The sequence below is a fragment of the Callorhinus ursinus genome, unplaced genomic scaffold, assembly GCF_003265705.2.
Source record: "Callorhinus ursinus isolate GAN/ISIS: 27379988/994484 unplaced genomic scaffold, GSC_fseal_2.0 scaffold117, whole genome shotgun sequence".
In the NCBI taxonomy this organism is placed as follows: Eukaryota; Metazoa; Chordata; class Mammalia; order Carnivora; family Otariidae; genus Callorhinus; species Callorhinus ursinus.
The window spans coordinates 779,201-805,001 of NW_027397179.1; the positions used below are offsets into that span (position 1 = coordinate 779,201).

Genomic DNA, 25,801 nt, shown 5'->3' on the forward strand with positions numbered 1-25,801 from the left:
CCCCAGCACAATGCCTAGCACACAGGTGTGTGTGCCGTGCTGGTGCACACAATTCAAGGGGAGCAAGTGAGCCTTCCTGCAGATTGTGCCTCCAAGCCCTGGCAGAGACTGGGCTCTGGCTGCATGGAACACTGGTCGGCTCTTCCCTATCTGAACTTCTCTCATGGAATTTCTCTCTTGCCACATACATCCATGGTCTCTGCCAGAATTCTTTTTGGCTGCACTCTTAATCTAAACCCTTTAGCTCCCTAGAAAGCAATCTGGGGCATCTCAATCCCCATAGTGTGGGAGGCCTGATGACCCCAAATACTCTCTAGGTCTCTCTTAAGAAAAGAGAAGTTGATCAGTGTGAACACAACAGAATTAAGGATTTCCCCGGGAACAAGACACAGCTGATCATTCCCAGCCTCACTATGCTGAACATGGGCAGCAGCTTCAGACACCCACAAAGGACGCAGACGCCTTTCACGTGAGACATGTTCTTCCCTGCCAGGCATCGCTGGACAAAAATCTGCCAAGGAAACACAGATGGGTGAGGGAGGGGGTGATGGCTCTAGCAGAGTGCATCAAGCCTGGGCTACCTCAGCACAGTGACAGGACAGTTGTGACCTGCCGCGGCAGCAGGATGTGCCCTCTGGTGGGTTTTTGCTGAGCTGCTCACCCCAATCATCCAGGCATCTCCAGGGCATCCAGGGCCAGGGGAGGTGCATGTGACCAATGAGCATGTTTTGCTCAGTGCACAGTTGCCTGAGGGGACGGGAATGGCGTGCGTGACCTTGGCCTCATTGTTAGCATTGCACACCAATTACGGAGGCACAGGGCTTACAAGCTGTCCCCTGGCAAGGACAAGACTCCCTCCTAGAGGCCACAGACTGCCCCTGCCCAGCAGAAGGAAGAGGATCCTTGTGACATCAATCAAAGCAAAGGTGGGTCCCTGGCCCATAAAGAGTTTTTAGAACAGGGACTGACTTCATTCATCTAAATTGAAATGAACTAGTATAGACATTTCAAATGCAAAATCTCCTAGGAGATGTTTCACAACCCATTTCATGGTGCTCCTGCCATAAGAAGCAGTGTGCACTCAGGCCGAACAGAAGGTATAGCTGGCAGGTGGACAAGCATTTAAGAAAGTGCATAAAGACATGGTCCAGTGCATCACAACAATGCAGTATTATGTATGTACTAAAAGTATGTTTCTGAAGAAAATTTAGATAATGGGAAAAGGGCTCACAGTGTGATAGTAACTAAGAGGCATACAGGATACAACAGCAGCATATACACCATGACTCTACACCGAGAAAAAAGTGCACAGGAATAAACCGACATAATAGTGATTCATGCTGGCATTGGTGAAATTAACAGGCAGGACTGTCATTTTTCTCTTCAGGTTTTCTTTATTTTTCAAATGCATCATTTTAATACCAGGAGAAAGAACCCCAAAGTGGTTCTCCTCAGGCACTAGCTACATCTCGCTGTGTCTCGAGATGTCCACTGGCATCCTGTTGCTAACGGCTCAGGGTACTTGGGCTTCTGCAGAGCAGGTAGGGGTGGGCAGCCAGGCTGCACTTCCTGGTCTTTGCTTAGTCCCCTGCACAGAGAGATTGGTCTCTCAAGGGAGGGGGCGGAGGAGTAGGGCAAGGGCAGAAATGTGACTCTCGTTCTGAGAGAAGGGTGATTATGAAGGCAATGTGGACATTCCATGTAGAAAGCTCTACGCACTGTGGCGTATTGTCATACATTACACAGTGGGGCAAGGAGAGGATTATTGTTTAAAAATGGTAGTGGGCGAAAGTTAACAATTTTCCTTCCATCAGTTTGTCTGCCTCTCTTTTAATTAACAATTTTTCTTAAGTCATTTTCTTTACTAGTTAGAAGTTATATATTCTACTTCTGCATTTTTAAAAAATATTTATTTATTTATTTAGTTGAGGTAAGGGAGGGCAGAGGGGGGAGGGAGGGAGAGAATCTCAAGCAGACTCCACACTGAGTGTGGAGCTCAACGCGGGCCTCAATCTCATGACCCTGAGATCATGACCTGAGCTGAAATCAAGAGTTGGACGCTTAACCGCCTGAGCCCCTCAGGCGCCCGACTACTTCTGTGTTTTTAATACTGACCCTTAAAATTTTCACATAGATACCATTTCGAGTCTGAAGTAAATCAACATCCCCACCCTTCTGAACACTTTAGACTCCACAGACAGATTTAACTCCAAACAGTCGTACAATATTTTAGTTTTGTCTTGTTTTTCACTTCTTGTATTTGTAATTATTATTTTTCAGCCCATTTGCCCATGTACCTGTTAATATCTTTGCTAACTATTCCTTCTTGCTCATGAGTATTTCCTTTTTCTTTATGTACATCTTTCAGTCCTTCTTTAGGGAAGGTTATGTCTTGAATTTGCCCTTGGTCATGAGTAAGACCTCAGCTGGGCATGTACTTTAGAGGTGATATTTTCCTCAATGACTTTGAAAATTTTACTCCTCTACCTTTGGGTTACATTGTTTTGTTTGGTTTAGTTTAAATATTTATTTATTTGACAGAGAGAGACACAGCGAGAGAGGGAACACAAGCAGGGGGAGTGGGAGAGGGAGAAGCAGGCTTCCCGCGGAGCAGGGAGCCCGATGCGGGGCTCGATCCCAGGACTCCGGGATTGTGACCTAAGCCGAAGGCAGCCGCTTAACGACTGAGCCACCCAGCTGCCCCTGGGTTACATTGTTGAAGCTGAGAAGTTTATTGCTGGCAGAACGGTCTTCTTTTTATCAGTAATCTTTCCTCTCAGGTGCCTTTCAAAGTCTTCTTGTCTTTGATGTTCTGAACTTTCATTATGGTTTCATTCCATTTCTTTGTGTGGATTTGTAAATTATTTCTGCTTGATTCACTGTGATTCTGGAATCTGATGCTTCCTGCTCTTTCAGCAATTGTAACAATTCTCAGCCACTTTCTCTTAAAATATTGTTTCTCTCTCCTTTTCTTCTAGAACTCCAATGAGGTGTATTTTAATCCTGATTCTCTCTTCCATGTCACTTTGTTTCTCTTTCACACTTTCCAGTTTGGTGCTATTTCTTCAATTCTTGCTTTCAGATGACTATTTTTTCCCTTCAGCTGTGTTTAATCTGTTATTTTTTAAAAGTTTATTTATTTATTTAAGTAATCTCTACACCCAAAGTGGGGTTCAGACTCATGATGGAGATCAAGAGTCGTGTGCTCCTCCCACCGAGCCAGTCAGGCGTCCCTTTAATCTGCTATTTTAACAGTTACTAAGTTTCACATTTCAATGAGCATAGTTTTCATTTTTAGAAGTTTGAGTTTTCATATCTGTTTTTGATAGAATGGCGTTAAGGATTTCAGTTCCATTTTTATTTCTTTATTTTTTAAAAGATTTTATTTATTTATTTTTCAGAGAGATAGAGAGAGAGAGACAGAGAGAGAGAGGGAGAGAGAACAGCAGGCAGAGGGAGAAGGAGGATCCCCGCTGAGCAAGGAGCCCAACATGGGACTTGATCCCAGGACCCTGGGATCATGACCTGAGCCGAAGACAGATGTTTCACCGACTGAGCCACCAAGGCGTTCCTTTTATTTCTTTAAACATGCTTTTTGTTTGTTTGTTTTTGGTATCTAATACCTTGATTTTCTGAAATTTGGGGGTGCTAATTCTGCTGTTTCTTGCTCAAGGTGGTTTGATTCTTCTATATTTTCTAATTTTTGGTTTAGAGACCCATGTTGAGCAGGCATTTATTTATGGGAATCCTGCAAGACCTCGGTTGAGGGTGCATCCCTCCAGGGAAAATCCGCCATTACTCTAGCCAGGTTGGTATGTAAAAATTTTGGATGAGTTTATGTTCAGTTCTTCCCATGGGGTTTCCCTGACCATACAGGGAATTAGGTTAAGTTAAAACTTTAAATTAAAACCCCAGATCTATAGGAAGGCCAACCTGACCTTGTGAATCTTCAGGGGAGACTTCTATCCTCCTCCTGGGACTCAGGTTGCGGCATTTTGTTTCTCCTTCCTAGTGGGCAGATATTTTCCTGGTCTATCTTTTCACTGAGGTTACAGCCTTCACTATTCACTACTCATGAACCCAAGGCCTTTCTCCTGTTCTCACCTGGCCAGTTAAATCTAAGCCTTGGAAATCCGGCTTGGTAAATGCTGTCAGGGCACCATCAGTGTCCCCGCCAGTTTAACTCTGTTGGGTTCAGTTCTCTGTTTTTTTTCAGTCTCCGGAGATTTTCTTCATTTCTTATAAGCTTTGCTATGACTATAAAAAGATGTTTGTTACATTTTACCCAGTATAACTAGAAAATTTTGTTTTGGGAGGTAGTTCAGGAAATCTAGTTTACCCACTGTCAGATGTGGAAGGCCAGGGGCAACTTTTAAAGCTGTAGAAGAAATTGAAAAGAAAAATATAGAAAGATTTTTCTTATCTTCTAGGTAAAGTAGCATCATTAAACATATAATAAATAGATAGGCAGGAATACAAATTAAAAAAACCCAGAGCTACTGCTCTGGATATCATCTTGTTTCTTGTGCATCCCCTCACTACATTTTAAAGACCTATCAGTGTTGCTATGTATCATCTAGTCCATTTCTCCTATGACTGCATAGTATTCCACAGTATTACTGCCCCCTCCACCCCACCATTTTATCTACCCACTTTGGAGCAACAAGCACAATCAACACTATGATCAGTGCCTCATATATAGTCCATCATGAACTTGCATGAGGATATTTTAGGTAGCTTGCAAGGAACACCACTGCTAGCTCAGAATACAGTATATTTACTTTTATCAAATACTGCTGGATTACCTTCCAGAATAGATTGCACCAGTCTACACTTCCACCAGGAGTACACGAGGGTTCTTAAACAACCACAATCTCTCCAAACTTGGCATTATCAATCTTTCTAATTTTTGTTAGTTGTCTTGTGATTTTAAGCTGCACTTCCCTCATAACTGGGTTATATGCTTGTTTTATGTTTGTTTGAATTTCCTTTTTTTATAAATTGCCTGTCATTATCTTTTGTCCACATATCTACTGGAGCTCCTTTTTTTTTTTTGTGGATTTGCTGTTAGTCTCTTGTTCATAATAAATATTTCTAATAATCTTCTCTAATCTGTCATCTGTCAATTTTGTCTATAGTACTTTATTAAAAAGTACTTATATGTAATGTGATCAAATCAACATGATTTGTACTCCCCCCACTCTGTCTCAAAAATATTGTTATCCTCCCTTAAATATCTAGCTTTACTTTCCACATTTAAGTCTTTAACCCACCCGAAGTCCAACTTTGTACTAAGTGTTAGGTGGGGGTGAAGTGCTGTTACTCCTAATAGTTGGTTTTCTAACAACATCAAAAGGTATGTATCTCCCCATTGATTTCTAAAGCCTCCTTGGATACATATTAAATTCCTATAAGTACAAGAATCTGCCTGACCTCTTTATTCTGTTCCACTAGTCTGTGTGTCTATTCTTGGATGTTTCAAACTGTTTTTATTGCTGCTACTTTGTAGATGTTTAAAATCTGGTTTGGCAAGTTCTCCCCCTTTGTTCTTCAGTTTCAAACTTGAGCTAGCGATTTGTGGCATTTTCTTCTTCCATAAAATGTTTAAATCTTTTTTTTAAATCATTATATAACACATGAAAGCATACTGTAGCACATTAAGAGCATATACTATAACAACTATCCAAATTCAGATGGAACATTGCAGGTACCCCAGAAGCCTTTCTGTGGTTCTTTTTTTTTTTTAATTGAGGTGAAATTCATGTACTATATAAATAACCATTTAAAAGAATTCAGTAGCCTTCAGTGCATTCCCAATCTTATGCAATCACCACTTCTCTCTAGTTTCAAAACTTTTTCATCACCTCGGAAGAACACCCATATTCATTAAGCTGCCCCCCTCCATTTCTCCTCTCCCAGCCCCTGGCAAGCACTAATTGGATTTCTGTCTCTATGGATTTGCCTACTCTGGACATTTTGTATAAAAGGAATTATACAATAGATGATCATTTGTGTCTGGCTTCTTCCACTCAGAATAATGTTTTTGAGATCCATTCAAGCTATAGCATGTGTAGTACTTCATTCCTTTTTATGGCTGAATAATATTCCAATGAATGGATACACATTCTATTTATTCATTCGTTCATGAGTGAACATCTGGGTTGTTTCCCACCTTGTGGTAATTGTAAATAATGCTGCCACATGTGACTTATTTTTTCATCTCAAACCCTTCCCTTGCTCCAGAAATGACTGCTTTCATGACTTTATTTCTTCCTTGCTTTTCTTTATAATTTTTTTTGCTACTTAATGTGTATTCCTAGATGACATAAGTTAGCACTGCCTGTGGTAAACTTTATAAAAATGTAATCATGCAGTGCCTAGGCATCTGTGTCTAGCTTCTTTTATTTGGCATAAAGCTTGAAGATCACCCATATTACTGTGTGGAGCTGTATTTCCTTTTTATTTCTTTATTGCCTTTGCACATATATTGAAGTATGTATTTCACAGTATATTTAATGATCTACCATCGATAGTGAGCCATATTTTTTTTTAGAACAAGTTTGAGTCCTTAAAAAATCCAACTGAAATACTGATTGGTTGCATTTAATTTATGGACGCAGTTGGGGAGAACTGACATATTTTTCATTCCAAAAAGACTGTGCTTTTTAGAAAATGACAGTGAAGAAGAAGAAAAAAATGAAAATAGTTGATGTGCTATAGATGGGGCTGTGAAATTCCTTTCAAACAGAATTTATCAAGTTCTTTAGGCAATAAATAAAGACTGGAAGGGACCCCTGATCACTGAGTGCAGACAGGCCAACTGTTGCCTGTTGTTGTAGAGACTGGGAAAGCCTGGAATGCACTGAGGACCACCAGCCTCCAATGCAGTCACTTCAGCTGCACCATGTGTAGTTACCTGATCAGTGCACCAGTAGTATAAGGAGAGGGTGGAGACACCAAAGATGACTCCAGGCCATGGGAGGTCTCCAGTGATGGGATCTCGGAAGATATGGAAAAAATCCAGGCGAGGAATAAAACATTCCGGCTTGGCAGTCCAATTTCCTTCATGGGTTAGGTTTGGCTTACTGTCTGGGTATTTATGCAATAGCTCCTGGTATCCTCCCACTTTCTGAAAGGCTAACCCACCATAAAATTTATCAGTACCTTAAACTATACAGTAATGCATGTTTGAAGACCCAAGATTACCAAGTGAGATCTAGTTTCATTGAATGTACCTAGTATAAAAAGCATAATGGACTGAAAAATAGTCAGGACTATATGTGCCTAAGAAAAGACATCACCTCTTCCAAAGAGAAATGAGTATAGTGGACAATCATGGTTGTGTGCCCACACCCCACCTCCCACTTCTGGTAGCAGAACCCCTCTTCTCAGTTGCATTCCATCCTGTGTGGCTTAGGTGGGCCTCATCAAACTGTCCACCACTCCATCTGGCACATGCCCCAGGCCTGGCCAATGCTCTCTGTCCCATGGGCAACAACTGATGTGTCAGGAATAGATATGAGACCCAAACTGGGCTAACTGGAATCTGTCCCAGGAGTCCTCTGCTTAAGGAACCAAAAATGCCTGCTTCTGTTCTTTAGGGTTCTAAGCTAGTTTAACAGTTTGAAGCTCTCTTGTCTACCTGGTTCATTCAGAACCCTGGATCTAGCCATCACTGAAGGTAGTGTGCCCTTGGAATATTTACTTACATGAGCCAAGAAGGTACTTATTTGCTTATACTAGTTTTGAACTAAAGTTTTATCACAAGCTCTCTTAAGAATCTTGATTAAAACAAATTAATATTCACTTTCCTACAGTGCCAACAAAATATTTCTAAAATGTCATACTTGAAAATTTCTTCATAGTCTATGGCATTTATCTCTCAATATCCTAAGTGTTATACAAACTTAACGTTAAAGAAAAAAAATATTTTTTAAAGATTTACTTGTTTTAGAGAGAGAGAGAAAGAGTGAGTTGGGGAGTCAGAAGGAGAGAGAGAATCCTTAAGCAGACTCCCTGCTGAGTGCCAGAGCCTGACACAGGGCTTGATCCCAGGACCCTGCGATCATGACCTGAGCTGAAATCAAGAGTTGGCCGTTCAACCGACTGAGCCACCCAGGGGCCCTAAAGAAAAATATGTTTTAAAAGTCACAAAAACACCCATAATTCCACTTACTTAACTAAAAAAAACCCTTTTATTTTGGCATGTTAAACCATGCTCCTTTGATACAGACTTGAGTTTTGAAATGCGTTCAGAATCATTTGGAATCAAAACTAGTCAATGAAAGAATACTGACTGACCATAAAATCAGTAAGATACCTCATGGCACTTCTACAAGGAATTCCATGTGGATTAAAAAAAGGTAAAATACAAAAGTACAAAGTTATTAGAAAAAAAACAGAGTATCTTTATGAGTTAGGGAGTATCTTAGACAAGATACAAAAAAGAAAAGGAAGGTTGATAAATTTGATCTCAAAATTTAAAATTTATATGACTGAAATCAAGTTAAAAATTAGACTAAAAGAAGAAATTTGTGTCATGTATAAAGAACTCCTATACACTGACAGCCAAGGGAAACTACTCAGAAGAAATATGGTAGAGAATACAAACAGGTAATTCATGAAAGAGGAACTACAAATGGCCACTAAGTATATGAAATGATGTTCAACCTCACCAGTATCTGGGAACTTCCAATTAAAACAAGAATGATATATTTTTTCTTCTTCACCTATTTGGCAAATTTTTAAAAAGTCTTAAACATCATGAACAACCATGAAAGGCTAGGGAACACATATTCTCACATATATTGCTGAGAACAAAAGTTAATACAGCCACTTTAGAGAGGAATTTGGGGTATGCCTCAATAAGCTGGGTTTATTCCAAGAAGGCAAGATTAAGTTAACATTCAAAACAATTCACTGTGTTAACAGAATAGGGGAGAAAAATAATATAATATTCTCAGTAGAAGTGGAAAAAACACTTGCTACAATTCAAAACCTGTTCATGATAAACAATTGTAGCAAACTAGGAACAGAAGAGAACTTGTTAGTCTGGCAAAGAGTATCTACAAAAAATTGACAGCAAATAATTTATTTAATGGTAAAATATCCAAAGCTTTCCCTCTAAATTGGGAATGAGACAAGGATGCCTGTTGTCTCTGCTTCTTTTCAACAGTGTGTTGAATACACAGGCCTGTGTAATAAGGCAAGAAAAAGAAACAAAAACTAAGTTTGGAAAGCAAGGAACCAAAAAGTTAATTCTTGACCTGGATGCTGGTTACCAGAGTGTGTTCACTTTGTGATATTTCATCTAGCTACAACTTTGACTTGGGTACTTTTCAATAAAGTTTATTACAAATACAAAACCAAAAAGATGTAGTAGATCTCTATTCACAGACATAGAAATTTGCCCCAGATATAGTACCAGTGGTGGAAAAGCAGGCCACAAAATTTTGTGATTCTACCTATGTATCCATTTCATAGATAAAACAATGATTGCATATATGAAGGATATCTCTGGAAGGATATGCACAAAACTAGAATACTGGTTGTCTCTGGGGAGCTGAACTGAGAAACTGAGGGCAATGAGTATTTCACCAGGTACCTTTTGTTTTGTTTACCTGTGTGTGTATTAGTTAAAAACTAAAAATTGCAATTGTATATACATGGGGTTTTATGGTGACTAGTTTGAACAACACTCATTTGGATGTATAAATTCTTACATATTTTTAAAAGAAAAAAATTATTCTACTACTTTAAATTGCTTACTTACCAAAAGAACTAACATGAATGCCCCAATTTTAAAAACCCCATTACATTTCTCAGAAAATGTCAGTCTGTTTGGGCTGCTATAACAAAATGTCATAGATTGGGTGACTTATAAACTACGAATATTTACTTCCCACAGTTCTGGAGGCTAGGACGTCTGAGACCGAGTGCTGGCTGATTGGGTGTCTAGTGAGGATCTCCTTCTTTGCTCACAGATGGCCATCTTCTTAATGTGTCCACAAATGGTGGAAAAAGTGAGGGGGTTCTTTGGGGCCTCTTTTATAAGAGTACTAATGCCATTCATGAGTGCTCTGCCCTCAAGACCTAGTCAATCCCCAAAGGTCTCACCTCCCATCACAATTGAGAGTTAGGATATCAACATATGAATTTTTGGCGGGGGGAGACAAACATTCAGTCTATAACAGTAAAGAATATATAATTATTTAGAGATATAATTGCTAACATCAATAGAATATTCCACCTGCTCTTCAAGTTTAATTGGATGTCATTTTCAACTATTGGGGTGAACTTGGTAGGTTTAAAAAATGGTAATATTTAATAATAGTACACAATTAAACACAATGGCTTAGTGTGTTTTACAGTTTAGAGAGTTTTGTCACTCAAATTAGTCGTTGCTTCCCAGCTTATTAAAAAATTCCTTGGCTCATGCCTGACATGTATTTTGTGTTCCAGCAATAAAGCATTGAGTACCCCTGATGGCACACTAATGCTTACTAAACTGAGGATTGTGAGACTCTGATTCTATCATTTCTCATTTAATGGGGTTCAACAAAATGCTCTACGGAGCCATAGTCCTTCAACTGTATTCACACACCATTTCAATAATACCTGAGCCAAGACTTTTTCCTTCTAGATTTATGTAAGACCAATATCTGACCCATGGAGCAGTGTCTAATACCAACCTCACTAAGGTCATTATCTTAGCTAGTGGAAGGAAACTTCCATTTTAAGGCAAGTGCACCTGCCATTACAGATACTGTAATATATTAGTTGACATACTGGGCTTTGGTGTTTAGAGACCCAGCTATGAGTTCTGCTCTTGGTGTGTCTCATGAGCAAGTTACTTAACTGAATAACTCAGTTTCCTCATCTGTAAAATGGGGATAATGATAGCAGTTATGCATCATGGTGGCTGTGGTGATTAAATGAGGCAATATGGATAAATGGCTATCTAGTAGTACCTGATACTTGACTCATATTAGCTATAATTTTCATTCTTACTACTTAATAAGCACCTACCATGTGCCTCAGACTGCACATTATGTGCAGGATACAATGGTTTTGGTTCTTAAGAAGTTTCGGAGCTAGGAGGTATAATTTCTTATGTGACACAATCAATGAACCATCAAGATATGTATCACAAAAATATTAAGTGGTATGTGGTAGTGATGTGAGTCCACAGGACTTTTTTCTGTCCACAGAAAAAAGACATGTAGATGGAATAATCATAGAATCACACCTTTGGGGGGTAGGTGGATCTTCTGTTGACCTTGATGGGCGGATTTAACCACATGAATGAAGAGGAGAGGGGTTTCTAACTAGAGAGGAAGAGCATGGACAGAGGCACAGAGGTGGGGGTGTCTGGGGTGGGCCACTTGACACTGTCCCAAAGCACTGGACTCTTCTGTCTTCCGAAGTGAGCAGAAGTTCCCCCCCACTGCCCATTCCCAACTTTTTGGGTGATCTGAGACAATGCTCTTGGGTTCTGAGGGCTTCAGTCTCCTCATCTGTGAGATGAAGGTGCTGGAGTGGCCCTCAGCAACAATCAGATTCAAAGATTCCACTCATGGTGCCCAGTCTTCCAAGATTGACTTACCAAAGCCCATTAACAAGAGTGATCCCAGAACCATAACAACAGCATGCAAGGTATCAGTATAAACCACAGCTGCAAAACCACCTGAATAGGTAGGAGAAAAAAGAAACAAAAGCCACATTTGAGACTCTCTGCTGAAAGTCACTTCTGTGTCCCTATTCTACATCCTTGCTTCCTCCCAGATTGCTCCATTCACACCTTTTGTACCTTTAAGTCTGTAGGTCTTACAATACAATGTTTAATCTTTGTACATCCTGTTTTCTCTCTTTAATATCCCTCACGATCTTTTGTTGGATTCTTATCTTGCCCTTCTATGTCCCAATTTCCCTTTACTTCCCCTTTTTTGGATGGATGAAAAGCTGATGGTTTTCCTAAAGAAAAATTACATCTTTAATCACAAAATCTCCGTTTGGAAGCAACGGTTAGTAGCATCCCTGGCTTCTACCTGCTAGATGCCAGTAGAACGCCCCCAGTTGTGAAAACTAAAAATGTCTCCAGACATTACCAAATGTCCCCTGGAAAAAGACCCCCAGCTTCCACTCCCCTGGGCATTGACAGCCACTGACAGAGTGTATTCCATTCCCCACCCTGTTTCTCCCCCCTCAGACAGTGGTGAACTACCAGGGACACTCACCAGCATCCAAGATTTGCATTGTGGCTGGAAAAAACAATTGATGAGAGCTCCCACTCTCAAAACCTAGGCAGAGACTCTGGGACAGAACCTCCTATATAAAAGATCCCATCTGATGGCCTGACCAGGTTACCAGGATGCCTGTAGCTGCTGCCTCTCCCTCATTCCCTTTCTGTTTCTACTCCATTACCTGGCAGCCTGTAGTGTCAGGCCATGGCCCGCCCCAAACATGATCACTTCCTTCCTTGCCAGTGCCCATGGAAAGCCCCCACAGGCCTGACCTGATTTCTAGAGGTAGGACACCACTTAGGCACCCCACCACAATTATTTTCACTGTTCCACCCCCTGGGGCCTAGCAATGTGATCTACAGACTTAGAGAAAATACAAAAGCTGGAGACCCCCTGCCTCAATGTCTACTAGCACTCCACTATAAGAAGGAGAGCTTTTGTGTCAATATAAATATGTGTGTGGTTACAGTAACCTCACCTGTGATGATATAAATGCCAGTAATTGTCAGCCAGACTATGGTGGCCAGGTAGACATCTAACCCCAAAACCAGTCTCATGAACATGGCACCAGTACAGATCTCCACCTGAAATGAGTACAAAGGCAACAGGCTGCATTTTCATTTCCAGCTCATTCAACAGCAATATCATAAAGACCCTAGAAGCCATCTGCAGGAGGTGGTCTATGGTTAGCACATCCACTCCGTCACTAATGGACATGGGCTGAGGTCTCCCCAAGTTCTGTTGGGCAAAAAGGCTTGTACCCCATGAGTTCAGCAAGGTCAGCACCTTTAGGGCTTGGGTTAATCCAATTAATTCAGTTCAGACAAAACTTAGCCTCTTCCTCCCTGGAGATTTGGAGCAGGGAGTATGCCCAGAGAGAGCCGTTCCTACAGTTCTGCCATTGGGAAATAGCAAAGGGGACAGCTCATCCATCAGGGGCTGGCAAGCTTTTTCTCTAAAAGACCAGATGGTAAATACTGTAGGCTTTGCAGGCCACATACTGTCCCTGTTTTTCACAACCATTTAAAACTGTAAAAAACCATTCTTAGCTCAAGGACTGTACAGAGGAGAACACTAGGCTGATTGGCCTACAGGACAGATTTGTGGGTCCTTGGCTTAGCTGGCACTGATTTTAAAGCACATGCACATCATTTAACTGGCTCATCTCTTACTTTGTTATTGTGGTCTCCAAACTAGGGATACAATGGGCAGAGATCCTCCCAACATTCATCTATCCATTTATTCACCAAATGTTTACTGAGCACCAACATAGTAGATACTCAACAGGGTTCAGAAGACACAAGAGTTACTAAGACTCAACTGCTGTCCTCAGGGACCTTATATTTAGTGACAGAGACTAAATAGGCAATTTCTATGCAGAGTGTGGTAAGCGACACTCATTCGGTCACTAAACAAAACAAAACAAAACAAAACAAAACTCCAAAACATGTATCTAGTACCTTAAGTGCTAATCATTTTCTCAGCACAGTGGGTAATGTAGTGAACAAGCCAGGCAAGGCCCTGGGCCTCGAGAAGCTTGCACTGAAGTGGAGGAGACAGATAATAAGGAAGGAAATGGATAAATTACTCTCACATGGTAGCAAGTATTACAAAGAAAATAAAAACCCAGTAATGGAGTAGAGATTGACTGGACACACTCATGGAAGGCCTCTCCAAGGAGGTGATATTTGAAAAATCTGGGGGAAGAACATTCCAGACACAATGTAGGGCAAGTGTTAAGGGCTTCAAAAGGGAATAACCTTGCTGGGTTTGAGAAACAATAAGGCAGGCAGTGTGGCCAGAGCCTGGTGAGAACAAGGGAGGAGACTAGAAGACAAGACCGAGAGCAGGGACAAGAACAGGACATCCTTACAGATCATAACAAGGGGCTTAGGTTTTCTAGTAAGGGTGGTGGAAAACTCCTGGACTGTTTTAAGCAGAGGAGTGACATCACCTAATGACATGACACAGGTAAGCCCAAGGTTCTCTAGAAATACAAAGGAGGGACCTATAACCTAGGCTTGGGACAAAATAAGACGCCTCTGCCTTTATTTTTTGCAAGTATTAATAAGTTATTTTTTCTCTCCTCTTGCTTACACAGCAGAGGCCATAAGTAACTTATGTGGCCCCAGAGTGAACTGCTGAGACCAATCTAGTACTGTCCTGGCCACTGAATTTTTGTTTACTTTTGTTTCATTTCTTGGGCTGGCTTTTACACAAATCACCGAGATCTTATTGAAGATATAGAGGAATAAGTACAGAATAGCGAGGAGGCGCTAGATCTGAAAGCCACCAAACCTCTTCCTCAAATATTCTGGCATCGTCATCACCTGTACAAGCAACAAGAGAAGTCGCCACCAGGCAGAGTGCCAGAAGAGGCGGACCCACAAGGATGCGCCTTGCTCACAATATCCTGGTCGTCACCGAGACATAGCTGATGGTAGGAGCAGCCCAGGAATATAAGATGCGGCAGGGTCATCCACTCTGGCTTCACACTGCATGGCACTTGTTAGGATGGGGGGAATAAGAAAGGAGAAGCAATAGTACTGTCTTCAAGAAGCCTGGAACCAAGCTTTCTGTGTAATCTCCTGAATGCAGAAGGAAATCCAGCTAACTGAACAGGTCTAATGAAGACAAATCACTTTTATGAAATAATCCGCAGAGCAAAATCAAATGCCTCATCACATACTACAAATGTAACAAGTGCTCAGGAGAGACAGAACTTGACTCAACAGCTCTTGGACCTGGTCCTCTGTGCCCCTGCTCTCGTGCACGTGCTGGCTGTCCCCAACAATTCTGTTCACTTTTTTAAAAAATAATTATTTATTGTTATGTTAATCACCATACATTACATCATTAGTTTTTGATGGAGTGTTCCATGATTCATTGTTTGTGCATAACACCCAGTGCTCCACGCAGAACGTGCCCTCTTTAATACCCATCACCAGGCTAACTCATCCCCCCACCCCCCTCGCCTCTAGAACCCTCAGTTTGTTTTTCAGAGTCCATCGTCTCTAATGGTTCGTCTCCCCCTCCGACTTACTCCCCTTCATTCTTCCCCTCCTGCTATCTTCTTCTTTTTTTTTCTTAACATATATTGCATTATTTGTTTCAGAAGTACAGATCTGTGATTCAACAGTCTTACACAATTCACAGCACTCGCCATAGCACATACCCTACCCAATGTCTATCACCCAGCCACCCCATTCCTTCCACCCCTCACCACTCAGCAACACTCAGTTTGTTTCCTGAGATTAAGAATTCCTCATATCAGTGAGGTCATATGATACATGTCTTTCTCTGATTGACTTATTTCACTCAGCATAACACCCTCCAGTTCCATCCACGTCGTTGCAAATGGCAAGATCTCATTCCTTTTGATGGCTGCATAATATTCCATTGGGTATATATACCACTTCTTCTTTATCCATTCATCTGTCAATGGACATCTTGGCTCTTTCCACAGTTTGGCTATTGTGGACATTGCTGCTATAAACATCAGGGTGCACGTACCCCTTCGGATCCCTACATTTGTATCTTTGGGGTAAATACCCAGTAGTGCAATTGCTGGATCGTATGGTAGCTCTATTTTCAACTGTTTGAGGAACCTCCATATTGTTTTCCAGAGTGGTTGCACCAACTTGTATTCCCACCAACAGTGTAGGAGGGTTCCCCATTCTCCACATCCCCGCCAGCATCTGTCGTTTCCTGACTTGTTAATTTTAGCCATTCTGACTGGTGTGAGGTGGTATCTCATTGAGGTTTTGATTTGGATTTCCCTGATGCCGAGCGATGTTGAGCACTTTTTCATGTGTCTGTTGGCCATTTGGATGTCTTCTTTGGAAAAATGTCTGTTCATGTCTTCTGCCCATTTCTTGATTGGATTATTTGTTCTTTGGGTGTTGAGTTTGATAAGGTCTTTATAGATTTTGGATACTAGCCCTTTATCTGATATGTCATTTGCAAATATTTTCTCCCATTCTGTCGGTTGTCTTTTGGTTTTGTGGACTGTTTCTTTTGCTGTGCAAAAGCTTTTTATCTTGATGAAATCCCAATAGTTCATTTTTGCCCTTGCTTCCCTTGCCTTTGGTGATGTTTCTAGGAAGAAGTTGCTGCGGCCGAGGTTGAAGAGGTTGCTGCCTGTGTTCTCCTTTAGGATTTGGATGGACTCCTGTCTCACATTTAGGTCTTTCAACCATTTGGAGTCTATTCTTGTGTGTGGTGTAAGGAAATGGTCCAGTTTCATTCTTCTGCATGTGGCTGTCCAATTTTCCCAACACCATTTGTTGAAGAGACTGTCTTTTTTCCACTGGACGTTCTTTCCTGCTTTGTCAAAGATGTGTTGACCATAGAGTTGGGGGTCCATTTCTGGGCTCTCGATTCTGTTCCATTGATCTGTGTCTGTTTTTGTGCCAGCACCACACTGTCTTGATGATGACAGCTTTGTAATAGAGCTGGAAGTCCGGAATTGTGATGCCGCCAGCTTTGCTTTCCTTTTTCAATATTCCTCTGGCTATTCGGGGTCTCTTCTGGTTCCATACAAATTTTAGGATTCTTTGTTCCATTTCTTTGAAAAAAGTGGATGGTATTTTGATGGGGATTGCATTGAATGTGTAGATTGCTCTAGGTAGCATTGACATCTTCACAATGTTTGTTCTTCCAATCCATGAGCATGGAACGGTTTTCCATTTCTTTGTGTCTTCTTCAATTTCTTTCATGAGTATTTTAGAGTTTTCTGAGTACAGATCCTTTGCCTCTTTGGTTAAATTTATTCCTAGGTATCTTATGGTTTTGGGTGCAATTGTAAATGGGATTGACTCCTTGATTTGTCTCTCTTCTGTCTTGTTGTTGGTGTATAGGAATGCCACTGATTTCTGTGCATTGATTTTATATCCTGCCACTTTACTGAATTCCTGTATGAGTTCTAGCAGTTTTGGGGTTTTCCACATACAGTATCATATCATCTGCAAAGAGTGAGAGTTTGACTTCCTCTTTGCCAATTTGGATGCCTTTGATTTCTTTTTGTTGTCTGATGGCTGTGGCTAGGACTTCTAATACTGTGTTGAATAGCAGTGGTGAGAGTGGACATCCCTGCCGCGTTCCTGACCTTAGGGGAAAAGCTCTCAGCTTTTCCCCATTGGGAATGATATTGGCTGTAGGTTTTTCATAGATGGCTTTTATGATATTGAGATATGTACCCTCTATCCCTATACTCTGAAGAGTTTTGATCAAGAAAGGATGCTGTACTTTGTCAAATGCTTTTTCTGCATCTATTGAGAAGATCATATGATTCTTGTCCTTTCTTTTGTTAATGTATTGTATCACGTTGATTGATTTGCGGATGTTGAACCAGCCTTCCAGCCCAGGGATAAATCCCACTTGGTCATGGTGAATAATCCTTTTAATGTACTGTTGGATCCTATTGGCTAGTATTTTGGTGAGCATTTTTGCATCCATGTTCATCAAGGATATTGGTCTGTAATTCTGCTTTTGGATGGGGTCTTTGGTTTTGGGATCAAGGTAATCGTGGCCTCATAAAATGAGTTTGGAAGTTTTCCTTCCATTTCTATTTTTTGGAACAGTTACAGGAGAATAGGTATTAATTCTTCTTTAAATGTCTGATAGAATTCCCCTGGGAAGCCATCTGGCCCTGGGCTTTTGTTTGTTGGGAGATTTTTGATGACTGCTTCAATTTCCTTAGTGGTTATAGGTCTGTTCAGGTTTTCTATTTCTTCCTGGTTCAATTTTGGTAGTTGATGCATCTCTAGGAATGCATCCATTTCCTCCAGGTTATGTAATTTGCTGGCGTAGACTTGCTCATAATATGTTCTTATAATTGTATGTCTTTGGTGTTGGTTGTGATCTCTCCTCTTTCATTCATGATTTTGTTGATTTGGGTCCTTTCTCTTTTCTTTTTGATAAGTCTGGCCAGGGGTTTATCAATCTTGTTAATTCTTTCAAAGAACCAGCTCCTAGTTTCGTTGATTTGTTCTACTGTTCTTTTGGTTTCTATTTCATTGATTTCTGCTCTGATCTTTATTATTTCTCTTCTCCTGCTGGGTTTAGGCTTTATTTGCTGTTCTTTCTCCAGCTCCTTTAGGTGTAGGGTTAGGTTGTGTATTTGAGACCTTTCTTGTTTCTTGAGAAAGGCTTGTATTGCTATATACTTTCCTCTTAGGACTGTCTTTGCTGTATCCCAAAGATTTTGAACAGTTGTGTTTTCATTTTCATTGGGTTCCATGAGTTTTTTAAATTCTTCTTTAATTTCCTGGTTGACCCATTCATTCTTTAGTAGGATGCTCTTTAGCCTCCATGTATTTGAGTTCTTTCCGACTTTCCTCTTGTGATTGAGTTCTAGTTTCAAAGCATTGTGGTCTGAAAATATGCAGGGAATAATCCTAATCTTTTGGTACCGGTTGAGACCTGATTTGTGACCTAGGATGTGATTTATTCTGGAGAATGTTCCATGGGCACTAGAGAAGAATGTGTATTCTGTTGCTTTGGGATGGAATGTTCTGAATATGTCTGTAAAGTCCATTTGGTCCAGTGTTTCATTTAAAGTCTTTATTTCCTTCTTGATCTTTTGCTTAGATGATCTGTCCATTTCAGTGAGGGGGGTGTTAAAGTCCCCCACTATTATTGTATTGTTGTCAATGTGTTTCTTTGCTTTTGTTATTAATTGCCTTATATAATTGGCTGCTCCCATGTTAGGGGCATAGATATTTACAATTGTTAGATCTTCTTGTTGGATAGACCCTTTAAGTAGGATATAGTGTCCTTCTTCATCTCTTATTACAGTCTTTGTTTTAAAATCTAATTCGTCTGATATAAGGATTGCCACCCCAGCTTTCTTTTGGTGTCCATGAGCATGGTAAATGGTTTTCCACCACCTCACTTTCAATGTGGGGGTGTCTTTGGGTCTAAAATGAGTCTCTTGCAGACAGCATATGGATGGGTCTTGTTTTTTAATCCAATCTGATAGCCTGTGTCTTTTGATTGGGGCATTGAGCCCATTTATATTCAGGGTAACTATTGAAAGGTATGAATTTAGTGCCATTGTATTGCCTGTAAAGTGACTGTTACTGTATATTGTCTGTGTTCCTTTCTGATCTATGCTGCTTTTAGGCTCTCTTTTTGCTTAGAGGACCTCTTTCAATATTTCTTGTAGGGCTGGTTTTGTGTTCACAAATTCCTTTAGTTTTTGTTTGTCCTGGAAGTTTTTTATCTCTCCTTCTATTTTCAATGATAGCCTAGCTGGATATAGTATTCTTGGCTGCATATTTTTCTCGTTTAGTGCTCTGAAGATATCATGCCAGTCCTTTCTGGCCTGCCAGGTCTCTGTGGATAGGTCTGTTGCCAATCTAATGTTTCTATCATTGTAGGTTACATATCTCTTCTCCCGAGCTGCTTTCAGGATTTTCTCTTTGTCTCTGAGACTCGTAAGTTTTACTACTAGATGTCGAGGTGTTGACCTATTTTTATTGATTTTGAGAGGGGTTCTCTGTGCCTCCTGGATTTTGAGGCCTGTTTCCTTCCCCACATTAGGGAAGTTCTCTGCTATTATTTGCTCCAATATACCTTCTGCCCTCTTTCTCTTTCTTCTTCTTCTGGGATCCCAATTATTCTAATGTTGTTTCGTCTTATTGTATCGCTTATCTCTCGAATTCTGCCCTTGTGATCCTGTAGTTGTTTATCTCTCTTTTTCTCAGCCTCTTTATTTTCCATCATTTGGTCTTCTATATCGCTGATTCTTTCTTCTGCCTCATTTATCCTAGCAGTTAGTGCCCCCATTTTTGATTGTACCTTATTAATAGCCTTTTTGATTTCGACTTGGTTAGATTTTAGTTCTTTTATTTCTCCAGAAAGGGTTTCTCTAATAACTTCCATGCTTTTTTCAAGCCCAGCTAGTATCTTTAAAGTCATGATTCTGAACTCTAGGTCTGACATCGTACTAATGTCAGTATTGAGTAGGTCCCTGGCAGATGGTACTACCTGTTGTTCTTTTTGCTGAGGTGATTTTTTTCATCTTGTCATTTTGTGCAGAGGAGAATAGATGAATGAGAGAACAGAATGCTAACAGGTTAACAACGTCTCCAGCAACTATACTCTATACAAATCAGAAAAGACCTGAAACCAGGGGACAAGAAAGGGAAAGAAAGAAGAGAAGAAAAAAAAAGGAAAAAGATAAAAACAAACAAAAACAGAAGAAAAAAAAAAAAAAAACAGAATATGATCAAATATGATCAGGCTAGTGCATAGATCAGTGCCACACACTAGCTTTTGGGCATATTTTGGTCTGTTAGAAGAAAGTGCCTGCTCAAATTTTAAAGGAAGAAAGACTTATATATGTACAAAATAAGGGTTGATACAATGAAGGGATGGCAGATGACTGTAAAGATGAAAATTATAAAAGATTTTATAAAAGGAATTGATAAGATAATAAGTTGTTTTTAAAAAGAAAGAAGAAGATTTAAAAAGAAAAAGAAAAAAAAAGGGAGAGAATGTGATCAGGCAGAAGAATAGAACAACGCCATACACTAGTGATTTAGGGTATATTTTGATCTGTTAGAAGAAATTGTATCTCAAAATTTTAAAGAGAGAACAACTTATATATATATGCCAAAAATAAGGGTAACTACTCTGAAGGGATAAAAATATTACTCTAAAAATGAAAAATAAAAAATATTTTTTTAAAAAAGGGATTGATAAAATGTTGTTTGAAAAAGGGAAAAAGAAAAATTAAAAAAAAACAGTTAAAAAATTCACTTTGAAAAACTAATGAATTATGGTAAAAAAGCCATGAATTCTATGTGCAGTATTCCCCTTGGTCTTCGCTTGCTGGCTGTTCGTGCTGATCTTCTGGGGGAGGGGCCTGTTGCTGTGGTTCCCATATGTCTTTGCCGGAGGTGGTATTGCCCCGCCCTTGTCCGTCCAGGCTAAGCAAGCTGCTCGGGTTTGCTCTCAGGAGCTTTTGTTCCCTGCAAGCTCTCCGTACAGCTTTGGAGGACAGGGCGAAAATGGTGGCCTCCCAATCTCCGCCCGGAGGAGCTGAGAACTCAGGGCCCCGCTCCTCAGTGCACCCCCAGAGAAAAGCAGTCACTCCCTTGTCCCCGGTCTCCGGCCGCACTCTGTGCTCACCCGGCCTGTGATCGAGCGTTTCTATGCCTGGCACCCGACCCCGTGTGGAGTCTCCAAACCCAGCAGATCCCTGCGGTGCGCTCCCGTGCCGCTCCTCCCAGGGGAGGAAGGAGAGTCTCCCCGGCTCTGCCGCTTGTTGGGTCCCTGCTGGAGGAGCAGTGGCCCGACTGGGCCGCGGATCACAGTTTATGGCAACCCCGAGCTGAGAGCCTGCGCCTTGGCTCCGTCTCTGCAGCCGGCTTCCCCGCTCCGATACCTGGGAGCTCTGCCGCACTCAGGCACCCCCGGTCTTCCTGTGACCCCGAGGGTCCTGAGACCACACTGTCCCGTGAGGGTTCCACCCCCCGCTTAGCCACTGGAGCGACGTCCCTCAGCGGAGCCGGCTCCTAAAAGTTCCGATTTTGTGCTCCGCAGCTCTATCACTTGCCAGAAGCTGCCGACAGAGGCCCCCTCCCCCGCCGTCTATCCTCCCGAATATCGCCTCGGATTCACTTTGCACGTCCTACCTTCCACAAAGTGATCGCTTATCTGTTCAGAGAGTTGTTACTCTTCTTATCTTTGATCTCCTGTTGATTTCGTAGGTGTTCAGAATGGTTTGATCCCTATTCAGCTGAATTCCTGAGACCAGACGAAATCCAGGTCTCCTAGTCCTCCGCCATCTTGCTCCGCCCAATCCTGTTCACTTTGACTTCCATTGTCTCGGGCTGTGGGCACCCCATGTCAGGGAGTGTGCCTCTTTGTTCATTAGATTCCTGGACCCAGGCACAGTGCCTGGCTCATGGTAGGTGAATGAATAATAGTTAAATGTATACTGTTCCACCGCCTGTCCTGAGTATCCTCATGTTCACCTGCTCACATGTCTATTTTAAGTTCTACCTCAAATTCCATCTGCTTTATGAAAACTTACCTGCGGACTTCACAGGGACCACGTGTCCTCTCCTAAACACCTAGGACTTTAATATATTCACCTTCTGTTTGGTTCTTAATCATACACTGCCAAATATGGCTCTTTCTCAGTGATGTTCTAAGCTGTTTTACACTTGCGGCTTGAATTCGTTTGCCAGAGCTGCTGTCCCAGAGTGTGGCCGACCGAGGGCTTAAGCAGTAGAAATGTTACTGTCTCACAGTTCTGGAGGCTGGAAGTTCAAGGTGTCAGCAGGCTTCGTTCCTTCTGGGGCCTGTGAGGGAGGGGGGCCATTCCAGGCCTCTGTCCTTGGCTTGTTGGTGGCCGTCATCTCCTTGTGTCTTCCTTTCCTCTTTCCTCTGTATGTCTCTGTCCAAATGTTCTCCTCTTATAAGGTCTTACTAGATTAGAGACCACCCTAATGATCTGATTTTAACTTAATTACTTCTTTAAAGACCTTATCCCAATATGCAGTCCCAATCTGAGGTAATTTTCCTGGGCTTATGGCTTCACCACTGCAGATGCTAGGCTGTAGGGCAAGTAAGCCTTCCACATTTTTAATGCCTCTCTACAAATATTTAAAAATTTTCAACTTGGGGCGCCTGGGTGGCTCAGTTGGTTAAGCAACTGCCTTCGGCTCAGGTCATGATCCTGGAGTCCCGGGATCGAGTCCCACATCAGGCTCCCTGCTCAGTGGGGATCTGCTTCTCCCTCTGACCCTACCCCTTCTCGTGCACTTTCTCTCCCTCATTCTGTCTCTCTCAAATAAATAAATAAAACCTGTAACAAAAAAAAATTTTTTTCAACTTGTTTTAACTTATTTTATTTAAATTAGTTAACTTTTAGTGTATCTTTAGCTTCAGATGTAAGGCTCAGTAATTCATCAGTTACATTTAACACCCAGTCCTCATTACATCACATGCCCTCCTTAATGCCCATCACCCAATTATCCCTGTCCTTCCCCACCTCCCCTCCAACAACCCTCAGTTTGTTTCCTATAGTTAAGAGTCTCCCATGGTTTGTTTCCCCCTCTGATTTCATCTTATTTTATTTTTTCCTCCCTTCCCCTACGATCCTGTTTTGTTCCTTAAATTCCACATATGAATGAAACCATATAATTGTCTTTCTCTGATTAACTTATTTCACTCAGCATTATACCCTCCAGTTCCATCCACGTCGATGTAAATGGTAAGATTTCATCCTTTTTGATGGCTGAGGAATATTCCTTTGTGTATACATACCACATCTTCTTTATCCATTCATCTGTTGATGGACATCTGGGCTCTTTCCATAGTTTGGCTATTGTGGACATTGCTGTTATAAACATTGGGATGTAGGTGCCCCTTCAGATCATGTTTGTATCCTTTGGGTAAATACCTGGTAGTGCAATTGCTGGGTCTTCGCATAGCTCTATTCAGTGAAATTCTCCCATTTTAAGCGTAAAGTTTGATGAGTTTGGGAAAATGTACACAGTTATGTAATCACCACCATACTCGAAATATTAAGCATTCTTAACACCCCCCCCAGAGCCCCCTAGGATTTGCAATCAAGGCCTCCACCCCACCCAGTATCAGCTGTCCCCACTGATTTGCTTTTTCTAGAATTTTAAATAAACAAAATCATATACTATGTACTTTTTAATGTCCTGCTTCTTTCCCTGGCCTGATGTTCTTGAGACTCAGCCACATGGCTGCAGAATGCCTTTTTAGTGCTGCTTGGTATATATACCATGTTGCGTGCTATGTGTCCACTCTCCTGCAGCAATCTAGATTATTTCTAGATTTGGCTAGTAGGAACATAACTGCTATGAAGCTTCACGTACAGATTTGTGTGTGGACATGTGTTTTCATTTCTCTGGGGTACATAAAGCTCTAGATCTTGGGAAATACTGGCTGGGTGGTCAGGTTTAATTTGTGAGGAAACTGCCAAACTGTCCTCCCAGACGTGGCTGTGCCATTCTGCATTTCCTCGAGAAATGTATGAGTCCCAGCTGCCCCACACCCTTTCCAGCTCTTGTTAGTGTCAGTCTTTCTCCTCTTAGGCATTCTGGTACAGCGGTCTCTTATCCTACGTAGCGTTTTCCTAATGATCACTTGTAGTGAGCATCTTTTCATGTGATTATTTGCCATTTGTCTATTTTCTTTGGTGAAACAGCTATTCAAAAATTTTTTTTACTAAGTTTTAAGTTTTTTTGTTTTTTACAGACAAAATACATATTGTGGATATAAGTCTTTTATTGTAAATATGTTCTAAAAATATTTCCCCCAATCTCTAGCTTGACTTTTCATTTTCTTAAAAATATCTTTCAAAGAGTCAAAGTTTAAAATTTTATTTTGAAGTCCTACACATCAATTTCTTCCTCTGTGTGTGGTTTATGCTTTTTGTGTCCTAGTTGAGAAATCTTTCCCTACTTAGTCACCCTCTTTTTTTTTTGGCACTAAGTTTTTAAAAATTAAGGTGAAATTGACATATAAATATTAGTTTTAGGTGTACAAATAATGATTTGCTATTTATATACATTTCATCTACATTTAAAAAAATTTTTTATTATTATGTTAATCACCATACATTACATCATTAGTTTTTGATGTAGTGTTCCATGATTCAATGTTTGTGTATAACACCCAGTGCTCCATGCAGAGTGTGCCCTCTTTAATACCCACCACCAGGCTAACCCATCCCCCCACCCCCCTCCCCTCTAGAACCCTCAGTTTGTTTTTCAGAGTCCATCATCTCTCATGGTTCGTCTCCCCCTCTGATTTACCCCCCTTCATTCTTCCCCTCCTGCTATCTTCTTTTTTTTTCTTAACATATATTGCATTATTTGTTTCAGAGATACAGATCTGTGATTCAATAGTCTTGCACAATTCACAGCGCTCACCATAGCACATACCCTCCCCAATGTCTATCACCCAGCCACCCCATCCCTCCCACCCCCCACCACTCCAGCAACCCTCAGTTTGTTTCCTGAGATTAAGAATTCCTCATATCAGTAAGGTCATATGATACATGTCTTTCTTTGATTGACTTATTTCACTCAGCTTAACAACCTCCAGTTCCATCTTCATCTACATTTTTGAAGAGTACTTTTGCTGGATATGGAATTCTTGGTTGACAGATTTTTCTTCCTTTCAGCATTTGAATATGTCATTCAAATATTTCCTGGCTTCCATTATATCTTCCATTTATATCTTATCCATTAACTGTACCATTTCTCCCCTGCACGTAATGTGTTCTTTTTCTTTTGCTTCTTTCAAAATTTCTTCTTTTGAAGTCTGACTATGATGTAAACCTAAGTGTAGCTTTTTGTGTGTTTATTGGTGTTTGTTAAGCTTTTTATATCAGTAAATTCCAAACTTAGAATATTTTCAGTTATTATTTCTTAAAAAATTTTTTTTCCTGCCTCTTTCTCTCTCTTTTCTTTCTGGGATACCAAGTACATGCATGTTGGACTGTTTGATATTTTATCATAGGTCTCTGTGGTTTTCTTCCTTTTTCTTCAAATATTTTCCCTTCT

At 40.9% G+C, this 25,801-nt stretch overlaps 1 protein-coding gene across 1 annotated transcript in view; it reads right to left on the reverse strand.

The window, feature by feature from the left end:
* The window catches only part of LOC112812516 (sodium/glucose cotransporter 1-like), a 65,552-nt gene that overhangs the window by 24,100 nt on the left and 15,651 nt on the right, over window positions 1-25,801 (reverse strand). The window contains 5 exon segments of the mRNA XM_025857314.2: window positions 382-511; window positions 6,917-7,137; window positions 11,606-11,686; window positions 12,721-12,826; window positions 14,468-14,572. Coding sequence (XP_025713099.2) covers window positions 382-511; window positions 6,917-7,137; window positions 11,606-11,686; window positions 12,721-12,826; window positions 14,468-14,572 — 643 coding nt within the window.